Source organism: Leopardus geoffroyi, chromosome A1 (assembly GCF_018350155.1).
Source record: "Leopardus geoffroyi isolate Oge1 chromosome A1, O.geoffroyi_Oge1_pat1.0, whole genome shotgun sequence".
Taxonomy (NCBI): domain Eukaryota; kingdom Metazoa; phylum Chordata; class Mammalia; order Carnivora; family Felidae; genus Leopardus; species Leopardus geoffroyi.
Window position 1 is genome coordinate 10,914,765 of NC_059326.1, and position 25,251 is coordinate 10,940,015.

The following is a 25,251-nucleotide window of genomic DNA, read 5'->3' on the forward strand; positions in this document are numbered from 1 at the left end:
CACTACATGCTTTGAGGGGAAACAAATTTTAAGTGATTTAAAACAATGTTTCTTATCTAATAATGCCCAAATCTTATTTATGTCTGTCTGTCCATACTATAAGGAAATAACGACCAAGAATACAACCGCAGATTTAAAATAATATGAAACAAAAAAGAAAGAGCAAAAAAGATAGGCTGCAGAGTGACAAGACCTTCTCCCCTCAATGCCAGTAAGGTTCTAGCTCTGAGCATGCTCAGACACATGGGAGGCACCGAAGTTACTATGTCAGAACTCCTTCAGAGGTATAAGGAGGATACATCTAATACTTCAATTGCTGAAAACCTATTGTTATTTTTCTGGTATTAAACATCTCTTCAGCCTCAGACTGATTGCAATGTTCCTTCTACTTCATTTCATCATCCTGATAGATGTCAAAGGTAAGTCTGCTACTTTCTTGCTTAAATGAGTACAATTCTGAAAGAATAGAAAATAGACTATTTCTATTTCGTTCTAGCATATTTATAATAGACTCATTGCAGCGTTTGAGAAACAGACATCCAGTTTGCATTGTCATTGTCATCACCACTAATTGCTTGTAGTCCCATCCTAGCAATTTCTAGCAGCAACAAATTTTTCATGGGAACTTGCTTTTGTATGCTATTAAAATTGTAGGTAAAACATTTTTTTAAAACCAATGTGGAATATATCAATTATAATGGTGAAAATAGTTCCTAGTATTTGTAAAAAAAAAAAAAAAAAAACAAGCATGACAAATTAAAAAATTAAAATTTTGCCTTGTGAAATTTCAACCTGTTGAAATATCTTCATAAAATGTATGTAATTGTTAGTTGCTATGTTTCGTTGTTAACATAGCTGAACTGGGAACTGCCAAAAAACAAAACAAAACAACAACAACAAAAAAAAAAAAAAACAAAGAAAGAAAGAAGGAAAAGAAAAAGCCACAAATCTAAAAATCAGAATCTCTCCCTTAGAGCAAACCTATGTAAAATAAAATCATTAAAAATGTACAAAAGGACTCTCCTTACTGGTTTTGATTTTAAACATTTTTATTTCATCCATATTTATAACTTGGCATTTTTCTTAGGAAAAAAAATTAATATTCACCTGGTTTTAAAGAAAAATATACCCTTGTTTTATTGTGAGCTTGTACACTTGTATCTATTTATTATATCCAAAGCATGTTGGGTTTATTATTATTCAAAATGTGTCTAAGTTCCTAGTCTTTCTTAAAGACTTTTGATAAACTTCTGAGAATAAGAGTTAGAATTTGAAATTATTTTTGTTTTCTGAGAAATTGGTTTTAGGTTTCTAAAATACTCAGTTTTCATTAAATGAACTCAATTGAGTATTTTTAATCTTGAAATAAAATGCAGTTTTTTATGAACAATTATTTACAAACTTCTAACAAATAGAAGATTTTTAAAGTATTTCAATTTTAGTTTGAATTTGAAATACTAAAATTTTCTTCAGATTATTTTAAAGTATTATCCTAATACAGTTAGCATGATTTTATTTTGCATTTTAATCTCCTTTACATAAAAACTTAAGTTATCATTTAAGTGTTGCTTTTTGTGTTTCTTAAAGACAAGGAATATATGAACTCACTTGACATGAAATACGTTTGTGGAGAGAAGTCTATTTCTTTGATTTAGGGTCTTCCTTCAATTTATATCCTATGCATATCTGTAATATTAAATTTTATATGATTTTTAAGAATAAACGTTAAAAAGAAGGTTCTTGGATCCAATACGCTTTGTAGAGGTAATCTGTACCCTTAATTCTTTACTGTACAGGAATTGCAATATAGTTAGCCAGTTTTAGTAAAATATATGGTATAAAATATATATGGTATAAAGGATATGTATAAAATATAAAGTATAGTATTGCTTGTGGTAATACATTTAATTGACTTTGTGAACAAAATTTTTATGAGATGAAAAACACCTATTACTGAAATAATGTTTTAAGATTTACCATAATGTAATGGTGTTCTTTAAACTAAAAAAGAAAGGAAAGAAATTTTAAACAGATGATTTTGGTTTATTTCTAAGCAAATGCCATGTTTCAGATCCACAGTCCAACCTGATAAATATTTTCATTGTAATTCCTTGGAAATTTTTATTTTCCAATTTACCTTTCATTTCAATTGCTAATTTAACCCTTTCTTGTTAACATTATTTTCAAAGCTAGACATGTTAATCCTTTGATATCTTATTCCTATTTATAAAGATAATAATCATTTGCTATATAATTAGTGGAAGTTTTTCACAATAAAATTATAGACAGTTAAAGTAGTTCGGCTATAATAAAGAAAAGTCATCCGGAATTATGTAAGAGCACAGATTGCTTCTTAAATTTACATAAATATTTGTCATAATTTTTTAGGTCAGACCTAAACAAAAGGAAAAGGCAGACATTATGTTTTACCTTTTCTCTTCTGGCCATCATCACCCTTGAGTGTCTAAGGGATTAGTGATATTGGCTAACAAGCTACAGACATTAACTGATGAGTAAGGATAACATATCTTATTATAACTTTGTACATGTATTTTATCATCAATTTATTCACTGGGTATCCTTGTTAATCAGACTCAAGCCACCTCCTCCCCAACAAGTTTTTTGTGGATTAATTACGGATAATATTACAAACCAAAAACATGGGTTTATATGGGAAATTAAAAGCATAAAGTGCCCACAATGCTACTGGGTAACTCTAGATTGCTAGCTACTCAAAAAATTTGCTAACCTTCAAAAAATGAAGTCATTGAAAACAGGGGCCTAATATTTTGAAGTGAGCAGTATTTGACTGCCCCCTAATGGACAAGTTCAAAGCTCGCGTTGGATGCTCCTTTTTCTAAGAAATGTCGCTTCTAATTGGTTGCTGTCACTTGAGAAAAGGTTTTCCAACTAAATTTTAGTTTCACACAATTACATCATGCTGCTGGTAGCTGTGAAAGTCAATTATATTGCAGGCCAGCCATACAGAGAGGCTACATGGGCACCACTAATGAAAAAGAAACTTACCTGAATGGAGCCCTCTGTGAGGAAGACAGAAAATATCAGAAAACCAGAAGCGAAAGCTATTTGAGATGTGTTCTCTCTAAAGGCACTAACCAAATACATCTTGCAACAGATGTTTATTCATTTGTTTATCTTATTGTAAATAAATATGACCAGGTATATCAAGAGTTTTAAGGACTCTTACTTGAACTGACAAAATTGGCTGTCGCCTGAATTTTAGAGACAAAATTGGTTTGCCTTCAAATCAGTTAGTTTTGAAAAATGCCACACTTTTGTCCTAGAAAATTGTAGCCTGAAAAAAATTCAACTAATTAGAATAGTTTTTGTGTCCATAATTACATAATGATAAACGCACAGCATTTTTAGGAACGTATGTATATCTTAAATACATATGTTTAAGAACCTATTACTTGTTTGGTAAACATATAACTTAATGTTTATCAGAAAAAATGTGCTTGTTTCACATGAGAAATAGTAGGGAATTATCTGAAAACAAAAAATACACCTGTCTTCTCTGCTTTATTCACACACATCAATTTCTCACCCCACACTTCCAATCATTGAGTACCTCTGGATAAAAACTAAGTTTGCTGGGTGCCTGGGTTGCTCAGTCACTTAAGCATCCGTCTTGGGCTTAGGTCATGATCTCATGGTTCGTGAGTTCAGGCCCCAAGCTGACAGCTGAACTTGCTTCGGATCCTCTGTTCCCCTCTCTCTCTGCCCCTCCCTGTCTTGTGCGCTCTCTCTCTCCCTCTCTCAAAAATAAATAAACATGTAAAAATCCTTTTAAAATTAAGCTTGCAGTAATTTCAACTGTGTTAAATACCTCGGAACGTGCTCCCAAATCAAAATGAAATGGTTGCTTTAATGCTCGCGTGGTTCAATACACCTTTGAATGTGGTAAGATTAGAAAGGAATTGCAGTTGAAGAATTAACTTTATTACCAAGTAAAACGCCTTTAAATAAATTCAGTGAGATTGATAAAATGGTAGACCACTTGTCTTAGGTTACTCTTCCTTTGCACTCTTCTGGCTTCCATCCTCACCTCTTTTCCTCTTTAGGCCTCTCTCTTCCCCCTGAGCCCCCCCCCCCACTCCCCCCCCCACCCCCCCCACCGGTGCTCCTTTCTTAGATTCATCTCCTGACACACTTAACTCCTTCTTCTCCTCCCCTTTGCACACATCTGTCTCAGACGCCCTCCTGGCCTCTCTGGCTGCTGTTTCTCCCTCTTACCTCCTCACTGTGGTCTTTTCCAGGTTTCCTGGCCTCTGAGACCTCTTCTGTCTTGTCTTCCTGCCTCCACTTTTCAACTCTCTTACTCTTTGAGTGCTTACCTTCTCCAACTCAAGCTTCATGCTTTTCCCATTTCATGCTCCCTAATTCCCATATCTGCTCCACTTTGACCGTTAGCATCCGCCTTGTCATTTCCCCTTGGAATCCAACTGCCCCTCGGTTTCCTCCTTTCCCAGGTATTCCTCACCTTTGATGGCCTCTTGTCATTCTTGAACTTCCTCTCCAAGTCTTCTTGTATCTGTCTTGTTCCTCTTGAGACCCTGGTCCCCTTTCTGTTATTTGTGTCTAGCCCCAGCGTCTCCTGGCTTGGCCAGCAGTCATCATTTCTGTTGCTCAGATTGCTAGAACATGTGTTCAAACACAAGCAAACATGTACTATATCTTGTTATAACTTCAACCCCACCTTGAACTCGTTTTGGAGGTCCATGGTGATTTCTCCACAATTCTGAAATGCAGAGAGCTCCAAAAACTGAGAGTTTGAACTCTTTTGCCAAAAAAAATGTGGTTAGAATTTACCAGAAACTATTTAAGGTCTTCACTTATAAATTTACTGCAAAATGTCATACGTTGTGATATATACATAGATATTAATGTGTTTGCTCATGTGATTTTGCCCTAGACCCAGCAGAGAATGTTATGTCATTTATAGCCTAAGTATCATTTAACTTTCTAAACTAAAACAAATGATAAATTCTGGAATACATTTCTCCAAACGGTTTCTGTTAAGGCGTTATAGATCTATACTGGCCATCACCCTATTCAGATTACCAGCTGTCTGTCCAACATTTTTCTCACCAGTGGTATATGACTATTTTCTTTGCTCAGGGAAGTTCTGTATTACCAAAATAAGTGTTCGACGAGAGAGAAAGAGAGAGATTATTTTAACGAATTCTCCCTTTCTGTGGTTCTGGTTCATTTTTTATTCAATTCGTTCAGATGTTTTTTAAATGTTGGTGACTATATTTTCCATTCCAATAATTCCGACTGTATTTAAATCTGTCTGTTCTGGTTTTATAAACTTCCCTTCTTACTTCACGAAATTATTCCTCCCATTATTTCTTTGGAAAATAAATACAGATTTAAACCGCTTTTTAAAGCACTATCTCATCTAATTCCCCAGGTATGAATTCTCCCTTTTTTTTGGAGCCCTGCACACTTTCATAAAGTCAGAGGGATTTTTTTCCCCTGCACACCTTTGCCTTTGAGGGATCTCAGAATTGCTGCAATATAGCCCATGGAAGTGTTCAGATCTGAGCCGGAGTTTATGTTCAGGTTTCAGCGATTTTTACCTGGTGGGTGACCCAGTTCCAAATCTCATGTCTGGTTTGCAAGGCACCACTGCCGCTTCCACTGCTGACATGGGCAGGGTGATATCCGGTCCACAACCTTGGGGGGTCAGACGGAGCCATTTACACTCATCGTCTGGGGCTCAGTCCCAGCACACGCGTCTGCAGGTTCACACAGCTGCTGGCTGGGCTTTCACAGATGGGCTTGGTGCCCAATCCTCATGCTCAACCAGTCCCAGCTCCCTGCCCACCTTGGGGGGCTAGCTCCTCTCACTCACTAGACTTTTTCTCTCTTCACGTACTGTGGAGAGTTCTCTTTGCTATGAGCTTGACGTTTTCATGTAGAAACATGATACCCATCTTTTTTGTGTCTATGGAAAAGAGTGTGTTGTGGGGAGCGTATTCGGAACTTGCTCACAACGGATCACCTTGATGCAGAAGCTCAGAGAAGAAGGTAGTTTCATTCTTTAGATTTCGCTTTATCAGACGTCGGACACGAGTGGCCACACACCGGAGATTTGGAGTCGCGAAGGGAAGCGCCATACAGGTGTAAGGGATTCGGGGAGGGGAGGTAGCAGAGTGTGGCAAGGATGCTAGATTTAGGATCAGCGGAACTGTGTTCAAGTCACTGCCTTCTCCTCACTGGCCTTTGGCCCTCAACATACCAAATAACCTCTTAGCCTCAGCCATATTGGTGTGATTGTTGGTTTCTAAGAACCATTTGTGATGACGTTAAAGAAATAGATTCTAGGATGCCACACCCAGTAGATTCAACAGATCTAGGCTGGGCCACAGGGCTCTGCGCAGTATAGAAGCGACCCAGGTGTTCTAAACCTGTCCTATGGATCGCATCTCTGGAAACACTGATATTACGTTAGCACATCAAAATATAAGTAGGCTTTTTTCCTATAAGGTATGCTCATTCCTTGCTAATTCTTTGTTCATATCAGGATGTTCATTGGGCTTACCTGCATTATTTTACATATTAATTCAACTTGAATTTTTTTTTTCATTTTGAGGATAAGAACCAATTAAATATTTGGCAAGGGAATAGCTGAACATATGTTGTCTAATTATCAATACACAGCCTCTTAATGGATAGTATGATTCAAGAAAGTATAATTAATATGCAAGTTTAGCTGTAAAGTAGTCAATGTTACCACTCCTTTTTTTTTTTTTTTTTTTTTGAAAGAAACCCTAAACCTATGATACAAGTGGCTAGGGAGACATCTCTTCTGATTTAGAGTAAGATCCTCTTTTTCATTCCTCACCTGGCTTTCATTATCCACGTCCAGCCAGTGGACACTGGGCTAGTCATTTGCCTGTAGGAGGACAAGAGTGCTATTTTAGGGACCTCTCCTCACTCCCTTCCTCCCCTCGTTTCACCCACCTCCCCGGGTTTTTTGTAAGTGTTTATTTTTGAAAGAGAGAGAGAGCGCGCATAAGCAGGGGCGGGGCAGGGAAAGGGAGACAGAAGATCTGAAGCGGGTTCCACGCTGACAGCAGCGAGCCTGATGTGGGGCTCGAACTCCTGAACTGTAAGATCATGACCTGAGCTGAAGATGCACGCTCCACTGACTGAGCCACCCAGGCACACTTCTGTCTTAGTCACACGTTTGCCTGAGATTTTCTTTCTCAACCAGATAGGCTAAAAATAGTATATCTATTATTGTAGATATTTGTACTCTTAATTTTCCTTCATGTAAATTCATGAAATATGAGAAATTCAAAAGATATGGATTCACTTCCATTCTTCTTTTGAGGGCCACTGCAAAGATATTCCCTCAAAAGTCTTAACTTCTGTGTGGGAGTGAGATTAAGAGAGTCTTTAGGTAAACTTACTTACAGTTAGAAAAGGATAATCCATACTGAGTGTTAGTGAAAAACTCTGTTTCCTCATTCAGAAACCATTCCTTTATGGCTGTTTCCCATTCCCTACTTATAAATGCCGCTCCTACTCTAATTAATGCTAAAATTATCTACTTGGAAAAGTGAGTTGCCCTCACTAAGAGCACAGGGTTTTGCAAATGCAGTGTGATTTTTGTCCATTGCCTGAGTGAATTGCAAGAGTTTTGTAAAGAACAAAGCATGAGGAAATTACTCGTACTATAACCTGATTCCCAGACGTAGAGCATATACTGTAATAAGCCAATGTGGACCACCTTACCCCAACATACCTAGAATCTACCTGGAAATTAGGAGACACCGGACCATGTCTCCTCTTCCATGGTAGGTAACTTTAAGCAAAAATGCCAACATGAAAAACCCCCTGAAGTACTGATATTAGATAAATGAGAAAAGAGAAATGAACGTAAAGCTTCTACATGCGCCTAACCCACATGGATGGCATATGTACATGTACACTCAAGTTTGGCCTACACTTCTGACATGAAGTAGCTGTGTGCCCCCCACCCCACATACAGGAATTTAGGGATATGTAGTCCAGTTATGGAAACAACATGGCCGCCCCTGAAAATGATAATTCAGTTTGCATAGCAATTTTGAGGCATATAGTATGTGCTAAAAACTGAAAACTTTGTTAGGCAGTGAGAGAATCAAAACTGGTAAAGTAAGTTCCTCTCCATAAGAGGGGCACAATATACTATGGGATAAAGGAAGATATCTATAATAAAGTGTATATACATATATATATATATATATACACTTTATTAGAGATATATAATATATATCTATATATAATATAGATATAAAAATATGTGTTATATTTTATAATCATAAAATGTCATAAATACTACAATGGGGATATGCGTAAGATGCTTTGGGAAGGCTCATACTTCGGAACAACTTTGGAGGGGATCCTGAAAGTTCTCACAGAAATGACTTTTGTAACGGGTGTGAAGAGTGAGGAAGTGAACCAGGAGAGAAATGGCATTTCAGAGGCAGAGAATAGCACAGGCTGAAGGAAGAGGCCTCCGTGTCTTATTACCACAGAAGTCAGGGCCGCCAGGAGCGTGTTCCTGACAGAGTAGACAGCAATTCTGAAAAGTAAAGGAGACGCATTCTCTGCCTGTGCTTGATCTGAAACCGCTTTGAATGGTTTAGTTTGCTCATTTGCAGAACTCTATTGTATGCCGCCGATAAATACGCCATACTTTTTATCTATCTTATTTGTCAAGGATGGTTGGGTGGTTTCCAGTTTGGGGCTGTTACGAAGAATGCTTCCGTGAATATTCTTGTCTGAGTCTCTTGGTGCACATGTGCGTGCATTTCTGTGGGCACAAGCCTACAAGAAAAACTGCAGACGCGTCAGGTTTTTAAGGCTTCGACTTTACCAGACAATGCCAAAGGGCTTCCCAAAGCAGTCGCTCCAAGGAGCACCCTACTAGTGTGTGAGAGTTTGCACAGCCTCACATCCTCACCAAATAGTTTATGATGGTGTTGTGTTTTTTTAGGTTTATTTATTTATTTGGGGGCGGGAGGGTCAGAGAGAGAGAGAGAGAGAGAGAGAAGGAGAGAATCCCAAGCAGGCTCCATGCACAGTGCAGAGCCCCATACGGGGCTTGATCTCACAACCTCAAGATCATGAACCGAGCCAAAGACAAGAGTCCCATGCTTATCCAACTGAGCCACCCAGGTGCCCCAGTAGTTTTTTTTTTTTTTTTTAATTATAGCCATACTGGTAACCTGTAGTAATATTTCCTGTAGTTTTCATTTGCATTTCCCTGCTAACTAATTAGATTGAGTATCTTTTCAAATGTGTTTTTGGCCATTGGTATATCTGCTTTTGTTATGTGTCTGTCCAGTCTCTTGTTCATTTTCTATTTATTGTTCCTATTGTCCTCATTATTTTGTAGGACCTCTCTCCCCCCGATCCCCTCCACACACACACACACACACACACACACACACTCTCACACACACATGCACGCACTCACACACATATTCTAATTGTAAACTTTCTGAAACATCTTCTACTCTGGAGCTTGCCCTTAAACTTTCTTTTTTCTTAATTAAAAAATGTCTTTTAAGGTTTATTTAAATCCAAGCTAGTTAACATATAGTGCATTAATTGCTTCAGGAGTGGAATTTAGTGATTAATCACTTATATATAACACTCAGTGCTCATCCCAACAAGTGTACTCCTTAATCTCCATCACCCATTAGGCCCATACCCACCCAACACCCTGCCAGCAACCCTCAGTTTGTTCTCTACATTTAAAAGTCTCTTATGGTTTGTCTGTCTCCCTGTTTTTATCTTATTTTTCCTTCCCTTTCCCTATGTTCATTTGTTTTGCTTCTTAAATTCCACATAGGAGTGAAATCATATGAAATTTATCTTTCTCTGATGACTTATTTCCCTTAGAATAATACGTTGTTTCCAACGGCAAGATTTCATTCTATTTGATTGCTGAGTAATATTCCATTGTGTGTGTATATATATACCACATCCTTCTTTATCCATGGACATTTGGGCTCTTTCCATAATTTGACTATCGTTGATGGTGCTGCTATAAACATTGGCGTGCATGTGCCTCTTTGAATCAGCATTTTTGTATCCTTTGGATAAATACCTAGTAGTGCAATTGCTGGCTCATAGGGTGGCTGCACCAGTTTGCATTCCCACCAGCAGTGCAAAAGTGTTCCCTTGTCTCCACATCTTTGCTAACTTCTGTTGTTTCTGAGACATCTTCTACTCTGTAGCTTGCCTTTACACTTTCTTAATGGTTTCTTTTTTCTTTTTTTTTCAATAGAACTTATTAATTTTAATATAACCTAATTTAGCTCTTTCCTATATGATTAATGTTTTTGTTCTCTATTTTTTGTATTCTCCTTAAAGTTTCTACCCCAAAGTCATAAAGACTTTTTTCTATATTATCATCCAGAAACTCTATCGTTTTACCTTGGGTATTTAAATATGATTCATCCAGAAGTACCCATCCCCAACCACTGCTCTGTTGTGCTACATGTTTGTAAATTAATGTTCACATCTGTCTGTCTTTTTCTGAAGTTTCTATTCCATTCGGCTGGTCTATTGTTCACCCTTTGCCCCAATATTCACTCTTTTCCCCAAATTATTGTACCATCATAATAGGTCTTAGTTTACAGGTAAGTTCTCTTGCCTTGTTCTCCTTCTTCCAAACTGACCTGACTCTTCTTGTCCTTCTAGAAATATATTACTCATTTTAGAAACAACTTATTCATTTCTACACACTGTACATGCACATTCCTGGATTTCTATTGTAATTGCTTTGAAACTGTAGATCAATCGGGCGAAAGAATTAACATCTTTAAAATATTGTCTTCATTTATTTAAGTTTTTAATGTCACTCAGTAATTTTATATACTTTGCATAAATGTCTTGCAGATTGTTGTTAAATTTATTCCCAAATATGTGACACTGTTGATGCTATAGTAAAAGGCATTTTTTTAATTTTATTGTCTAATTATTTGTTGCTGACATACAGAAATGACTTTGATTTTCAGAAAGCTTGCTAGATTTACTAGCCCTAATAATTAATTATCTTGGATTTTTATGTTCACATTCATATTATTCATAAATGATGACAGTTTTATTTCTTCTCCTTCAATATTTAAACCATTGATTTACTTGCCTTGTCTCACTACATTTGCTAAGTCTCCCAGTACAATGTTGAATAGATGTGGTATAGTGGACATTGCTATCCTGTTCCCAATCTCAAAGGGAAAGCCTTCAAAAATCCACCATCAAGCATATTCTGTACTGTTGGCTTTTATAGATATCCTTTATTAAATCAAGCAAGTTACCTTCTATTTTTAGTTTGCATAGTTATTTTAAAGTCAGAACCTGATAGATCCATCTCTGGAGTCCCTGTCATAAGCAAAGTTAATGACGAATGGCAGACCAGGAGAAAATATTTGTGAGTTATAGACCAGAGGGCTAAGCTCTCTAAAGAATTCCGGTAACATTGCCAGATTTGATTTTCTCACACACAGTTCCAAACACTGTGTTCCGGGCCACTGCTGTCAGGAATGAAAGTTTCACCAGTCCAGGAGCATAAATAAGTATTTTTCATAAAGCTAAGTATATTCCTTTTAGAGGACTTTCTTTTTTCCTGTGATATGTTTTCTGTAATTTTTAATGGTAAAATAGTATTTTTCTAATAAATCATTATTATAATACATAGTAATTTAAGGTTTTTAAATTTTTTCTTATTTGACAAACTAAAATATCAGTAACTTGTTGTAGGTTCGTCTACATTCTTTAATTGATTTGATGGTCTAAGGAATCTCTGACCAAATGTTTATCAGTAATCTTTAGGGTGTTGACAAAAAACAAAAAGGAGCCAGTGCATTGAGAGGGGAGTGGGGGAGGACCTTTAGAGAATATGGAAGAGGAAGTAAACCAGGGCAGTGAGACATCACAAAGCCATGGGAAAAATGGCTTCAACTAGGTGGCTGTGGTTAAGCTGTGTCAAATGCTACAAAAAAAATTAAGTAAGATGAAAACTATAAAATACCTACTGCATTTAGTAACAAAGAAGACATTAATGGTGCTGATGGGAGACTTTCAGCAGAGCAGCAAGGCCAAAACCAAATGCTGTGGATTGAAGGATAGCTGGTGAGGAAGTGGAGACATTGCCTTATTTGATTTTTTCTTGGGAATTTAATTTTGAAGAGAGAAGTGGATTTCAGTTCCACTGTGGATATAGTAGGATTTGGGTTGATGGGTTTGTTGGTTGCTTGCTTGCTTGATTGGTTTGTTTCTTTGTTTGTTTTGAACATGAGAGATGACTGAATAAAATTAACATCAATTTAAAAACCAGTGGAGGGGCACCTGGGTGACTCAGTTGATTAAGCATTGGACTCTTGATTTTGGCTCAGGTCATGAACCCCGGGTCGTGAGAGCGAGCCCCACATCAGGCTCTGTGCTGAGCATGGAACCTGCTTAAGATTTTCTCTCTCTCTCGCTCCTTCTGCCTTTCCCCCCTGCTTATACACACTCTCTCTCCAAAATAAAACAAATGGACAAATGGACATTAGAAATATTGTTAACAAAATAAAACAAAAACCAGTGGAGAGACAGTATATTAAAATATAGGAGACAGAGATAATAATTAACGGGGAGAGATTCTGAGAAGATGAGATTAAATGGAATATAGAACACAGATGGACAGTTTCACTATGGGCAGGAAAAGAGACTTTTATCCTTCGTGCATCATGAAAAAGCACCCAGGGCCTCAGTCTAGGATGGTGTGGCTTTTATGTGGCTCAACACCAACAGTCTGCTGAATGGTGTCCCATGGTCGTGTGAAACACATCCCAGCTACGCACATGCAGCAGTCTTGTCTGTAGGTAAATCTGTAAGTTGATGGAACTAGAATTTGGGAGAATTGCCACCAGGAGGAAGAACAGCCGGTGAAAGTCCCTTGACACAGAGTAGTCAGCAAATTGGGGATGAATTAGAAGAGAGACGGGAGAAGGGAAAATGGAGCGTTTTCTCTCCTCTCTACGTTTCCTATGCCAAGTTCCCAACAGGTGTCACCTTCACAAGCACCTTTTCCATGTTCCTCTTCCCTTTACCCACCACAGTGGTCATTCTGTGAGTTCATTGTGCCTAGGCAGGTTTCTTTAGGAAGAAGATAGCCTCTCAAACTCGTACAGAACAAGGTGGCTGTTTAAATAGTAAAAGACAATATCTTAACCTAAAGGAATTCCTCTCTAAAGGTGAAATTTAGGCAGTTTATTGGTGGGTAGCACAGTTGTTTTTGGGGTAGAAGTGTTCCTTGTGCCCTTATATCCCTTATAACCCATGAAGGGCCACAACATTCAGTTTTTGATCCACCTAAATGGACCCAGCAAAGGGAAACGTGGGGCTGAAATCCATTCCTGTTGATGATGATATTGACTGACAATTTGAAGTTCTTGTTTTCTAACTTAAATCAGCATGTATTGAGTCTATACTTATTCCAGCTAGTTTGGCATTGTTTCCTCAAATCTGTTTGTTCAAACATTGGACAATCATCTGAAGAGGGAGATAGGGTGATAGTTTCTGCAGAAAATTTGTGAGAGGGATCCTGAGGGACATTCGTCTCAGGCCTGAGGGCCTTAGATGGTTGGTTTGTCCCAGAAGAACATGAGAGAGAATAGGGCCCTAGAGAAATTCAGCTGAGGCAGCAATCTTTGAAATGACAAGGAGGTGGGTAAGTGTATGAATGAAATTGGATCTGAATCCTACACATACTGATTGATATGGCCACACAATCCTGTTGGGGCTGGGGGAGACCAAACAGAAGCACAACAGCATAAGATTTCTAAGTTTAAAAAACACCACACAAGAGGTCAATTCCTCTCCACTCACCTTAACATAAAAGTTTTTTAGAAAGACTTTACTAGTTACTTGCAAACAAACAATAAATCATCCATCCCACAAAGGTGAGCTGTTAGAGATGCTCATACTCTTCCTAGAAATAGGAGAGCTTCTAAAAGGTGGATTCAGTGAATGAGCTGGATTCACCTTTGCTCTGCCCTGTAAATGTAGCTGCTGCTCCTCTTAGACATCCTGGCACCCGAGCTCCAGGTAGCAGTGGGCATTGTCTAACCTGTTGCCCTAGCATATAGCAGGCAACCAGTTAACATTTTTTGCACATTAAATAAATGTTTCTTCTGGTGCCGCTCTTTACACTAAAGACTAGTTGGCTCTTTAGTCAATGGCAGAGGCTTCATCTGCATCTGAACTGAGATCCACTAGGAGTGGTGCATTCTTGGAAATGGTCCCATTGGCCAGGATCCTCTGTGTATCCCCCCCCACACCCCCCCCCCCCGGGGATCGTAGAGCTGTCATCTCTGGCATTAGTGTGGAGAGAATCTCAGCCAGAACACTAGGCTGAGGGGATAAGGGCTTTCTTTAGCTTCATGCAGGACTACTATTGGCAAAAAATCAGAAAAAGCAAAGAGGGGCTTGCACACCTCCATGGATTCTTAAACTGAGGACCTACAAAAGCATTTTCACCTGTTGTTTCCCAATAACACAATGATGGTGTTGGCAGGCAGCAAAAAAAATGTCCTTGGACAGCAGTCCAGTTGGCTTCGAAAGGCTATCAAGGAGTCATTTAAAAAGCTCTTTGCACAGACATGTCCAGAATATTGACCAGAAGAGAAAAGAAGAAGCACTCACTGAGCAATTTTCTCTCACATGTTCGAACCTCCCCTCAGCTGTGTGTTTGGCAGGAGTCCCACAGAAATTGCTGCAGAAGCTATCAACATAGCTTTTATGTAGGCATCCTCCATTTTAGTAATCCCTAAGTTTCAATAAAAACGATCTTTTTCCACTTCCACAGATGGCAGGAAGACTAGACGGCAGAATACACTTTCTCCAGACGGCTATTGATTCTTTTTCAGTATGTGCCAAATATAGCGGGGATTCTTAATTATTTTTTAAATTATATATGACAGAAAAAATAATAGATGGAGTGCTTGGAAGATTGAACGCATTTTTGTTATTAAAATAAAAACATAAACTTGCAATTTTGAGAAGTTTAAATCTTGAAAGGGGCTCTTCTTACAATTCTTTTTATTCCCAAGTGACCTATTAATTCATTTCTTCATTAAAAAAATTATTGAGCATGAAGTAAGTGCCAGGCACTTAGATAACAGGGATTTAGGATACCGAGGGCAAGGGGTACGGAGTAGATTTCATTTATTTCTTTTCCTTCCACATAAAATTTATACCCCGAGGATATCTTCAGGAAGCTGCCATTCTTGAATGCAAACTGGGGAATTATGAGAAATGCAATTGATAAGTTCTCTTTACACATGGTCAGTCTTTCCATTCCCCTTCCCTCACTCTAACTTGCTAGATGTATTCCATTTTTCTTCCAGATGCAAGGAAATAATCTTGGTCTGTCTTGTCTGTGACAATTGATTACTTGTCTTGCTTTGAATCTGCTTCTCTGAGATGGGCATTTAGTTGGGTCCAGCCCTCAAGGAACTCAAGGTTATCTTCATGGTAAACTCCACAAAGGAACACAATGTATTGCCTTCAAAATATCTTATGCAGGCTCAGCTTTCTATTTCAAAATTGTCTTTAATCAAATGTTTAATCACCTCTTCTAAATCATTAATAAAATATTATTATTAGATGGTGAGGACGTTTTCATTGCTTATTTATCATTTACAACATCCCCCCCTTAGCTTTCAAAGCGATTTGAGGCTGCTTAAAATAGAAACCCTAAATGTCATATGGTGTTTCAAATAGAAAAACATGAATAGGTAAAGGAATTTTTATTGTAGTCTCTGTTATTCCTTTCTTAGAAGTCACGTAAAAAATTCTGCACTGCTAAGGCACAGCAAGCTTTCATTCTACATTCGAGTTTCCTTCTTAAAGTCCTATTTTCTTACCTTGTGTTGAAATTACCCGCACACCAACATTAACTGAGGGCTTAACGTGGGCCAGGAAGTCTCCGGTATTTCATAACATTAGCTTGTGCAGCTCCTGAAACGCATCCATATTACATGAACTTTATTTTAAATGTGAGAAAACTAAATTTGTAGATTAAGTAGCTTTCTTGAAATCTAGTGAGTGGCAGAAAGAATGTCAACCCAGGCAGGTCTGATGGCATCCAGAGTACTTCATCACTAGTGAATACTTATGAATAATGAATGGGTCATATGCCGTTAGTGGATCGTGAGATCAATTTAGTGGATTGTGATCCCGTTCCGAGGGAATAAGATAGAATAGCAATGATCAGAGTACATCCCACATAGTAAAAGGCAAGTTATAATTCAAGAAATTTTGTTTTCAGTGTGTGCCTGTTTGTATGCTGAATTGTGATACAAGATATATGTCTGTGAGTTACTATCATAAAAAATTTCAAGGCTGCTACACTAGGATATACTGACTCTCACTCATTCATATTCCAAACACAGGGGGACAACTAGTTTTTTATAAACCTGCCCTCTACAGAAATCTTTACAAGAAAGAAGAGATTTAAAAATCCATGACTCAGTATGCCTCTCCCTGTGTGAATAGGCTTAACAAGCCAACTCCCAGAGCCATGCAGCAGAGTTTTCCTAAAATCGCCAGCCTTCACTGGTCTTACGCCAAGTTGCTAATAGTAAATCACTCATCTACCACTGCAACAATAGCAAAGAAAAATATTTTTTGCTTTGCTAAGAGCAAACATCCAATGGATAGAAAAGCATCCAAAGGCCACCCTCCCCATCTACAGAAGGTGTAGCAGATGCAACAGCAGCAGCTTCTGGGGTCGAGTATGTGTTGCCATGTCCAGTCGTCTCCAAGACAGGGCCAGGCTCTTAACCTTTTTTTTTTTTTTTTTTTTTTTTTTTTTTTTTTTTTTTTTTAGTAGTGTTGTATTTATTAAAGGGAAGGGGAAATTAGACCAAGTGAATATAGACAATACAAAATATAATGTGTTTTCTAAGGTGTTAAACTATTTTTCTATGAACTTCCTACCTATAAAAGATGTTTTATTGCTCATATCCTCCCTCCCCTATACACGTATTTGAATCATCCTCTGACCCTAGAGGACCACTGTTAACTACTGTGTTTTCAAGATACCCGTTGAATCGGGAACCTGAATTTCAAGGGGGGCATAAGTCCTCTGTGAGGACGGATGCAAAACATAAGAGAAGGAAACATAAGAGAAGACAACAGCTGAATAGTGGCTAGGTTGAATGAGAAAATGAAGAAAGGAATATAATTAACTTTGACAAAATTACTCCGTGGGTAAAATGATCAAAACCATTCTAGAAATTTAGATGTAAGAGACATCTGTCAATTTTGAAAGAGTACTTTCCAGAAAACAAGAAATGTTCTTCAGAAATACTCTAGTACAATTGTAGAAGTCATGTATTGTTTTAAAGGAGTGCCAGTCAAAACTTCACAGAAATTGACTGAGGGAGACTATACATTCAGGCATGACCACAGTTCATTATCACTAATTGAAGGGAGTGAGCGATGTTGGAATGGTGCTCCTAACCATGCCACTGATGTTTGGCATCATGGCCAGGACTTTCCTTGGGTTGGAGGTATGATGTATTTTAATATAGCAGAGGGATAGAGAACAAACCTTCTGTGACTTTCCAGATGGATGACTGCATTTAACTTCCTTATCTCTGAAACATAAAGGAAAATATCACCCATACATAGATTGGTTGAATGAATACCTGAGATAAACCACTTGTGCAAATGGCCTGGGACACAGTAAGCTCAATGAGGGTTAGATATTATTACTTACTATTTATCCCTCCTAATTCAAATGTGGTTCCCAATTTCTAATTCACACTTAAAACTGTCCTTTTGCATATATATATTATGTCACTTGAAATCTTTCTCAGAAGGGATTAATAAGTAAATAAACCCATCTGTTTAATTCTGTTAGCTCGTGGCCTTACCTTTCTGTTTCCAAGAGTGGACAACTCTTTGCTTCCATACAAAAGTAGGATGATTGCTTTGGTTTTTCTTACTATTGCCTTCCTGAAATTAGTTCAAAAATGAACCTTGATTCTTGGTATAGCTGATGTTCGATATGACAATGATTGTTTAGAATGTTATAATTAAGAATATTATTCAAAGATATTGTACACTATGGATAGAATTAGACAAACTCAATTCAAAGGGTCCTTTTGAAAATTAAAGGGAATGCCATGAAAAGAATTTTGGCCATATTAACACTTTCATTCTATTACCTGAGACTACTTTCCCCTCTTTCACATAGATTTTGCACTGACCAAGGGCAGTACAATCACTTCTCTGTGCCCAAAAGGATACTTTCCCTGTGGAAATCTTACCAAGTGCTTACCCCGTGCTTTTCACTGTGATGGTGTGGACGACTGCGGGAACCAGGCTGACGAGGATAGCTGTGGTGAGTCCTCCGCTCAGCTCCAGACATCCACCTCCCCTTGTGAATGCCCCCAAACTGTGCGTGGACCAAATAATAACTGTCACAAGAGGGAAGAGATGATTTGATATTCTATAGGAAATCCTACTGTAACACAAATAATTGCTCCCCGATTTGTTTGCGATGATGACCAGAATTTTTCACAGGTAGAGGTTGCTTAAATCAGAAATACAAATGTGATAAAAACTGAAATCATATTTTGAAAGCTACTTGAATGCTCATATTCTAATTTTAAATGTCTTCCTATAGACTACCTCTTTTTTTGGCTTGGTAATTTGGTGCAGTTACATGAATACCCATAAAGTGTGAATGGTTCCTGCCTAGAGAATTAATTCACTGAGTTAAACCTACAGTGAGTACCCACTATGTGTCAGGTGCTGTCTCACTCACCCAGACACAGCAGGCTCAAGAGAGACAAGGTCTTGCCCTCATGGAGTTCACGTGGACCTTGTGAACAAGGAGGACAATAACCCTGTACGGAACGAAGTTAAATATTAAATGTATTCAAATATTAATATTTATTTAAACGTTAAATATTTTAGAGCATGATAAGTGCCATAAAATATTGAAAAAAAAAAAAAGATGATGGGTAGAAAGTGACCTGAAGTGAAGCCTATTTTAAAAAGGCAACCAGAGAAAACCTCCCTGAGATTATAATGTTTGAACTGAAAACTAAACCATGAAAAATTGTGGACGAACTGAGTTGCAGGCAAAGGAAACAGCAACTGGAAAAGATCCTGAGGCTCAACGAAGTAAGACAATGTGTATGTGAGGCCAAAAGGCCAGTGTGGTTTGAGCAGAGTGAACAAAGATACAGAGGGTGAGGAGGTAAGCAGATACCAGATCACCAAAAGTCTTACAGGCCGTTTGAGGTCTGTATGCAGGGACCGTGTATATTGTCTAATATAACCTGTTTGTTTTTACTTGAATAAACGGATGCCAAATTGACATGTCTAGTTAGTGAGAGAGTAGACAACTAGAACCCAGATCTCTTGAATCTGGAAGAACCTTGTGTGTTTCCTATCGCACAGAACAGCCATTCTTTGATAGCACCTAACTAGCAATCCCAGTGAGACCACAAAGTCCAAGAATGCCAGGCATCTGTCTCTAGAATCTGCTTTCCTGCCCTTGAGTATTCACGTATGCTCCCCTCTCACAGAACCTTACGCCCTCACCTCCGGTGGATCATTCATACTTACCATTTAGGATGAGTTCAGGGACCCTTCTCACCTCAGAAGCTTGGCTTCCCTGGCCTCACTCCCCACCCTGAAGCTCTGCCAGCAGTCTAGGATAAGCACCTTTTCTCCCTGTTGCCATAGCATCCTGGCTGTACCCATATGGTTGTACTAAGGGCTGCCTTGTCTTTTCACTGTTCTTCTCACTATAGACATGAACTTCTTGAGAAGAGTTCTTATTTGTGTCTTATTTCTTTTGTTGTCATCAGAGCCTATAATAGTAGGGTACATAGTAGGTGCCCAATCACTTCTCAGTGATGGGGGCAGCTGTCTGGATGCCAATGGGCAAGTCAATCAAATCCTCAGTGTTCCCTCTTCACTGCTTGGGAATCAGAGACCTGGCATATTTATCTACCTCGTGAGGATGTTCTGAACACAAGTTAAATAATTCATGTAAAGGCATCAAATAGAATCATTTAAAAAACCATTGTGGGTATTAATAAGAAATAGAAATCAGTTATAGGTTGTAGGCATCAGAAGGGAACTATGGGCAACTATTTAAATTTACTTTTCTATTTGTATGAGCTTCAGTGTACTACGTTATAATATGTATCTTACCATTTTAATGGCATGTGCTAAAGTGATGATACTTCAAAATCAGGTTTCCTTTTTAAAAAGAAGATAATTTTCTTGCAGAAAAGGAGAAGGAAACTTGGCAAATAAGCAGAAACTTGGCAATTTCTGACAAATTGAGAAAATATTTTTCCACTCAATAGGACTAGGTATCCTTGATGAAAAGGAACTTTGTTTTTGCTTCATTAAAAAGGTCAGGTGACACATATTTTATTATTAGTCATTACATCTATCAAGCATGTATCTACATATACATATGCAGCAGTATGCGTATGCCAAAACAATTCAGATTGTATTTTCTTCCGAGGACCTTAAAATTAAGATCAAACATTTCAACTGTCAGCACTAGAAACAAGTAGTATTTTTCAAGATGGATATAGGTAGGTAAAATAATTCTCTATTTCCATTATATATTTTATGAAACATACATTTGAAATATTTGTAATTTTCCAAAAGGGAAAGGCTCCAGATGTTTGCCTAGCTTTTTGTCCCTTACCATTGATGTTACCATTCAACTACTGAAACAAATTTTTAATTGATTTCATTATCAAATTTTTATACTTTTGTTTTGTAATTTGATATTTGATTTATAGAATAACTGACAAATATTCATCACCATTTCACAGGAGACACTAGTGGATGGGCGACCATATTTGGCACAGTCCATGGAAATGCTAATTATGTGGCATTAACACAGGAGTGCTGTAAGTGGTATTGATTCAAAGACTCAGTCTCAGCTTTGCGAGCAACATGATTTGTGGTGCATGGATTTATATGGGTAGTGTGGTCAATTCCCTTTAGAATTTCAGTTTCAGGTCAATGTCTTTCAGTGGTCAACTGCTCCGTTGTCTGCCATGGGATTGAAGACATGGAAGGAAACAACATATTCCATTCATGCTCATTTTATGTAGTAGCCTACGATTGTGAGAATATATAGATATTAAATAATTATGATAAATGATAAAGATATTTTTCCCTTTAACTACTTTCTTCAGTAGAGATATTGAACACCAACTACTTCTCAGCCCCTATGTTAAGGACTGAGAGTACAAGGATAAGTGAGATGTGGCCCCAAGTCACAAATACTTCACATTGTAGCAGGAAAGGCAAAACCTCATGGAGACAGAGATGATACAGTATAGTGATAAACTAGAAGGATGATGTTTGCACGAAGGAATGTGGAAGCCCACTGGAAGAAATGATGGTTGTGCCAAGGGCGGAAAAAGATCCACAGAGACAATGACACTGACATGGACCTAGAAGGATGGCACCAGCCCATAGAGGATTCTGGGTGCACACTTTGGACTTTGGCCTCTACCCTGTAGATAGAATCATGTCTTTATATACACCTATATTACATACATGTGTATAATGTATACCTAGACATAATTATGCAGGTACATATACAATTATATACATATATTAGTATGCATATACAAATAGCAATATACATATATATTAAACACTATATTAACCTTATATTATGCACTTTATAATATCAGTTTATAATTACCACTTATTATATACTTTACTGTGCACAGGTACATCATATATAAAAATTACAACTTAAAAAGATTAAAAATAAACACAACTGTAAGTTCTTGTATTTTCTTCCTGAGCCATAATGGGTCATCTTGTACACATCCCATTGTGGAGATCACTGCTGTACATGGTCGGCAACTACTGACACTGTGGGCTTATTTTCTTTTAATGAGAAGGAAGAAGCACATGAAACAAAGGGTTTGTAAGAATGATTCTTCCATCAGAATCATAGAGAATGGATCAGAACAGTGGTTCTCAACCCCGGACAACTTTTGTCCCCAGAGAATGCTTGTCAATGTCAAAAGACATTTGGGTTGTCACAACTGGGGGATGGCTCCCGGCATCTAGTATGCAGAGGACAAGGATGCTGTTTAGCATCCTACAATGCACAGGACAGCCCCCCCGAAAACAGAGAATGAGCCAACCCAAGTGTCAACCTTCCCAAGGTTGAGAACAAAGAACAGTGAGATACTGATCATTATGTTTCCTGCAATACTCCAGAGTAATACTAAGAATCTGATCCCAGAAAATGCCAGTGGGAAGAGTGAGAGAGACAGAGATGCAGAAGCATTTCTGAAGAAGAATCCAGAGCCTGTGGGTATGACTGATGTGCAGGCGAGGGAGCTATGCTCACGTCGCTGGTTTAGGCAGTAGGCCCAGCTTGGACTACATGGAATTCTTTTATTGGTAAATATGAGTTTCCATCCCCAGGCTTTCAATCTAATAATGTAAACACCATTTTTGCTGTCAATAAACGTTGAAGTGAACATTCTGAGCTTTAAGGAGTTGAGCTAATTAGCATAAACCTATAACATAGAATATTTTCAAAAACTCTGTAAAAAACTTTATAAATAACATAGAATATTTTCAAAATTTTTATACACTAGATACTTCCAAAACTTTATGCATCTTTTGAATTAAGCAGGTACTCAATAAAAGTTTGCTGAATTTACTAAAATTCCGTAAAATTGATTTTAGAAAGTTTGGTTAAAGGAATTTAAAAGAAACAGAGCAATGGGAAAGGATGTGTAAAGATCTAACTAAATAATAACACAAAAATTGGAAAAGAATCCTCATTTTCTTAGCTCCATCAAAACAAATACACACAGGATCAGAGGCAAAATCAAGTGCTCCATAAATATCACACCCCTTAGTCTCATACACACACACACACACACACACACACACACACACACACAGAGTGATTGTCTCATGGGACAAGTTGGCCTGTTTTCTCCATAGATTTATCACCCCTTTATATGCCATTATCTTAATAATTATGTAAGTTTCTTCACAGTAAATCCTGAATTTTTTTTCTTCTGAATGTTTCAGATAGATGGATCTTTGGTTTTCTCAGCTTTATAGCTTCTCTACCATTTTTATCTTCCACTATAACTTTAAAGTAACGAAAAACAAAGAACCAAAAAAAGACGGTATCCAACTTGGCTTATTTCAATAAGGCACAGTGGAGGCTACTGCATCTGTCTCTTCTCACAGCCCTAGGAGAAGTTTGAAGGGGGAAAAGATTGAATTGAATTTTAACCAACAAGGATTTACTGAGCAACCTCTTTGTGCCATTCAATTAAATTAAATCGACTCAATTATACCCATTGCAGATTTACTCTGTTGTATTAATATTTTTCGTTGAGGAGAACTTAATCCTGCTTCACTATACACTTTTGTGCTACTTAAATCTTTCTGTGGTTTCTTTCTAATCACTTATTAAGTGCCTCTGAAATGACCACTGGAAGCTAGAACCGAAATGAAATGCCACATTAGTCTATGATGGACTAGGAGACAATTCTTTGCTTTTACTATGGACCCAAATTAGGCTACTAAAGATGTAAATGTTATACATTCAATGAGGAGAGAACCCTGTCAGCTATTAGAGATGAGGTCATAATTAAAGAAAAGTATTTTTTTCCCAGTGAAATACTACTCTTTTGCCCCCTAGCTCTAAACCAGTATCCACAACCCTGTGACTGCAAAGGAACCGAATTGGAATGTGTAAATATGGGCTTAAAGTCTGTGCCAGTGATTTCCAGCAATGCGACATTACTGTGAGTAGAATTCATGTCTTGATGATATTTGCCCCTGAAACCATATGAAAACCATGTAGTCTAATCTAACCTCCCCTTGTTGTGTTTTGTGTTACTTATATATTAGCAAAATCATAGACATTCCCCTTAAAACTACCAGAAATCAGAGAATCCCACATGTTTCTTCTCCAGGGAAGGCAAGTTTTTAAATGCTGTGTGTTAGATTAGCCTGGTTATTGTGGAGCTCACAAACGTCTCTGGTCTGCAGTGCTGATTTTCAGTTACTTTCTGATTCATTGTTTTTACTAAAATGCGAGTACCATACAACTAAAAATGAAAATAAAAAAGGAGAGCACTAGCTTATTCTACCTCATTGTAAATGGTGGCAATTGTCCAAGACTGCAAAGATATAACAAAGATATAAAAAATCCATGAAGCTGGCTATGTCGTCACTGTAAGTTTGCCTGTACTTTGTAAAAATGTTTTGAGAGCCTCCAGAATTTGCAGTCGTATTCTGATTTGAGCATGTGTGAGTTGGTTAGGAATTTTTGGTTTTCTTTTGTTTGTTTGTTGTATTTTATTAAATCACCCAGAGAGTAAAGATGTTAACTCTTCATAGACATTCTAATCTATGATACTAAATGGCCAAACTTGTCAGATACTTGCAAACTGCTTTCATTTTGCCTTATGCGCTTCTCATTCTCACACGAGAAAGTTTTCAGTTACTAGGGTCATTTTCAAATGTGCGGGAAGTAGCAAGGAGTATCCACAAACATCCTGTTTTCAGTCATGCACTTTCTAGGGAAAAGTTTTCTTGGTCATAAAACCCCTAATGAAGTCTGCTTTACCTGTTATTTTAGGTCTCTTAAGGAAAACAAAATTCACAGTCTTCCAGATAAAGTTTTCATCAAATACACAGCACTTAAACAGATGTAAGTAGCTATTAATGGTGTTTTTATGAAGAAATCCTTGTGATGTTTTAAGATGCCTTTTATCTTTAAGTAAAATGGAACATAAACTTAATAATCTTTATCATTAAATTTATTTTCCAAATGTAATTAAGATTAGGAAATAAAGCTTTGAAAACTAGTATATTATCTTTCCATTTCATAACTGAAAGTAGCTGAATTAATTTTATTTAAATTATTTTTAGAGGATTAAATTGAAGTTGAGATCAGGCATCTCAATAAGAAAACACATAGTTCCATTGGAACTTTTTTTAAAAATTTTTTCAATGTTTTTATTTACTTTCGAAGGAGAGAGAGACAGAGCACGAGCGGGGGAGGAGCAGAGAGAGAGGGAGACATAGAATCTGAAGCAGACTCCAGGCTCTAAGCCATCAGCACAGAGCCTGATGTGGGGCTCAAACCCACGAACTGTGAGATCATGACCTGTGCCA

The 25,251-nt window shown here is 37.6% G+C and overlaps 1 protein-coding gene across 6 annotated transcripts in view; it reads left to right on the forward strand.

The window, feature by feature from the left end:
* Window positions 1-272: 272 nt before the first annotated feature.
* Window positions 273-25,251, forward strand: part of RXFP2 (relaxin family peptide receptor 2) — a 60,282-nt gene continuing 35,303 nt past the window's right edge. For 5 of the 6 annotated variants that reach the window (XR_006711001.1, XM_045471890.1, XM_045471961.1 and 2 more), the window contains exons 1-5: window positions 273-419; window positions 18,281-18,427; window positions 20,898-20,975; window positions 23,768-23,873; window positions 24,713-24,784. Coding sequence is in view for 5 of the 6 variants with exons in the window: in XM_045471890.1 (XP_045327846.1) it covers window positions 377-419; window positions 18,281-18,427; window positions 20,898-20,975; window positions 23,768-23,873; window positions 24,713-24,784 (446 nt within the window). In the remaining variant the exon portion in view is untranslated. The remainder of the gene's footprint in view (window positions 420-18,280; window positions 18,428-20,897; window positions 20,976-23,767; window positions 23,874-24,712; window positions 24,785-25,251) is intronic. The other variant, XM_045472040.1, reaches the window with a different exon arrangement.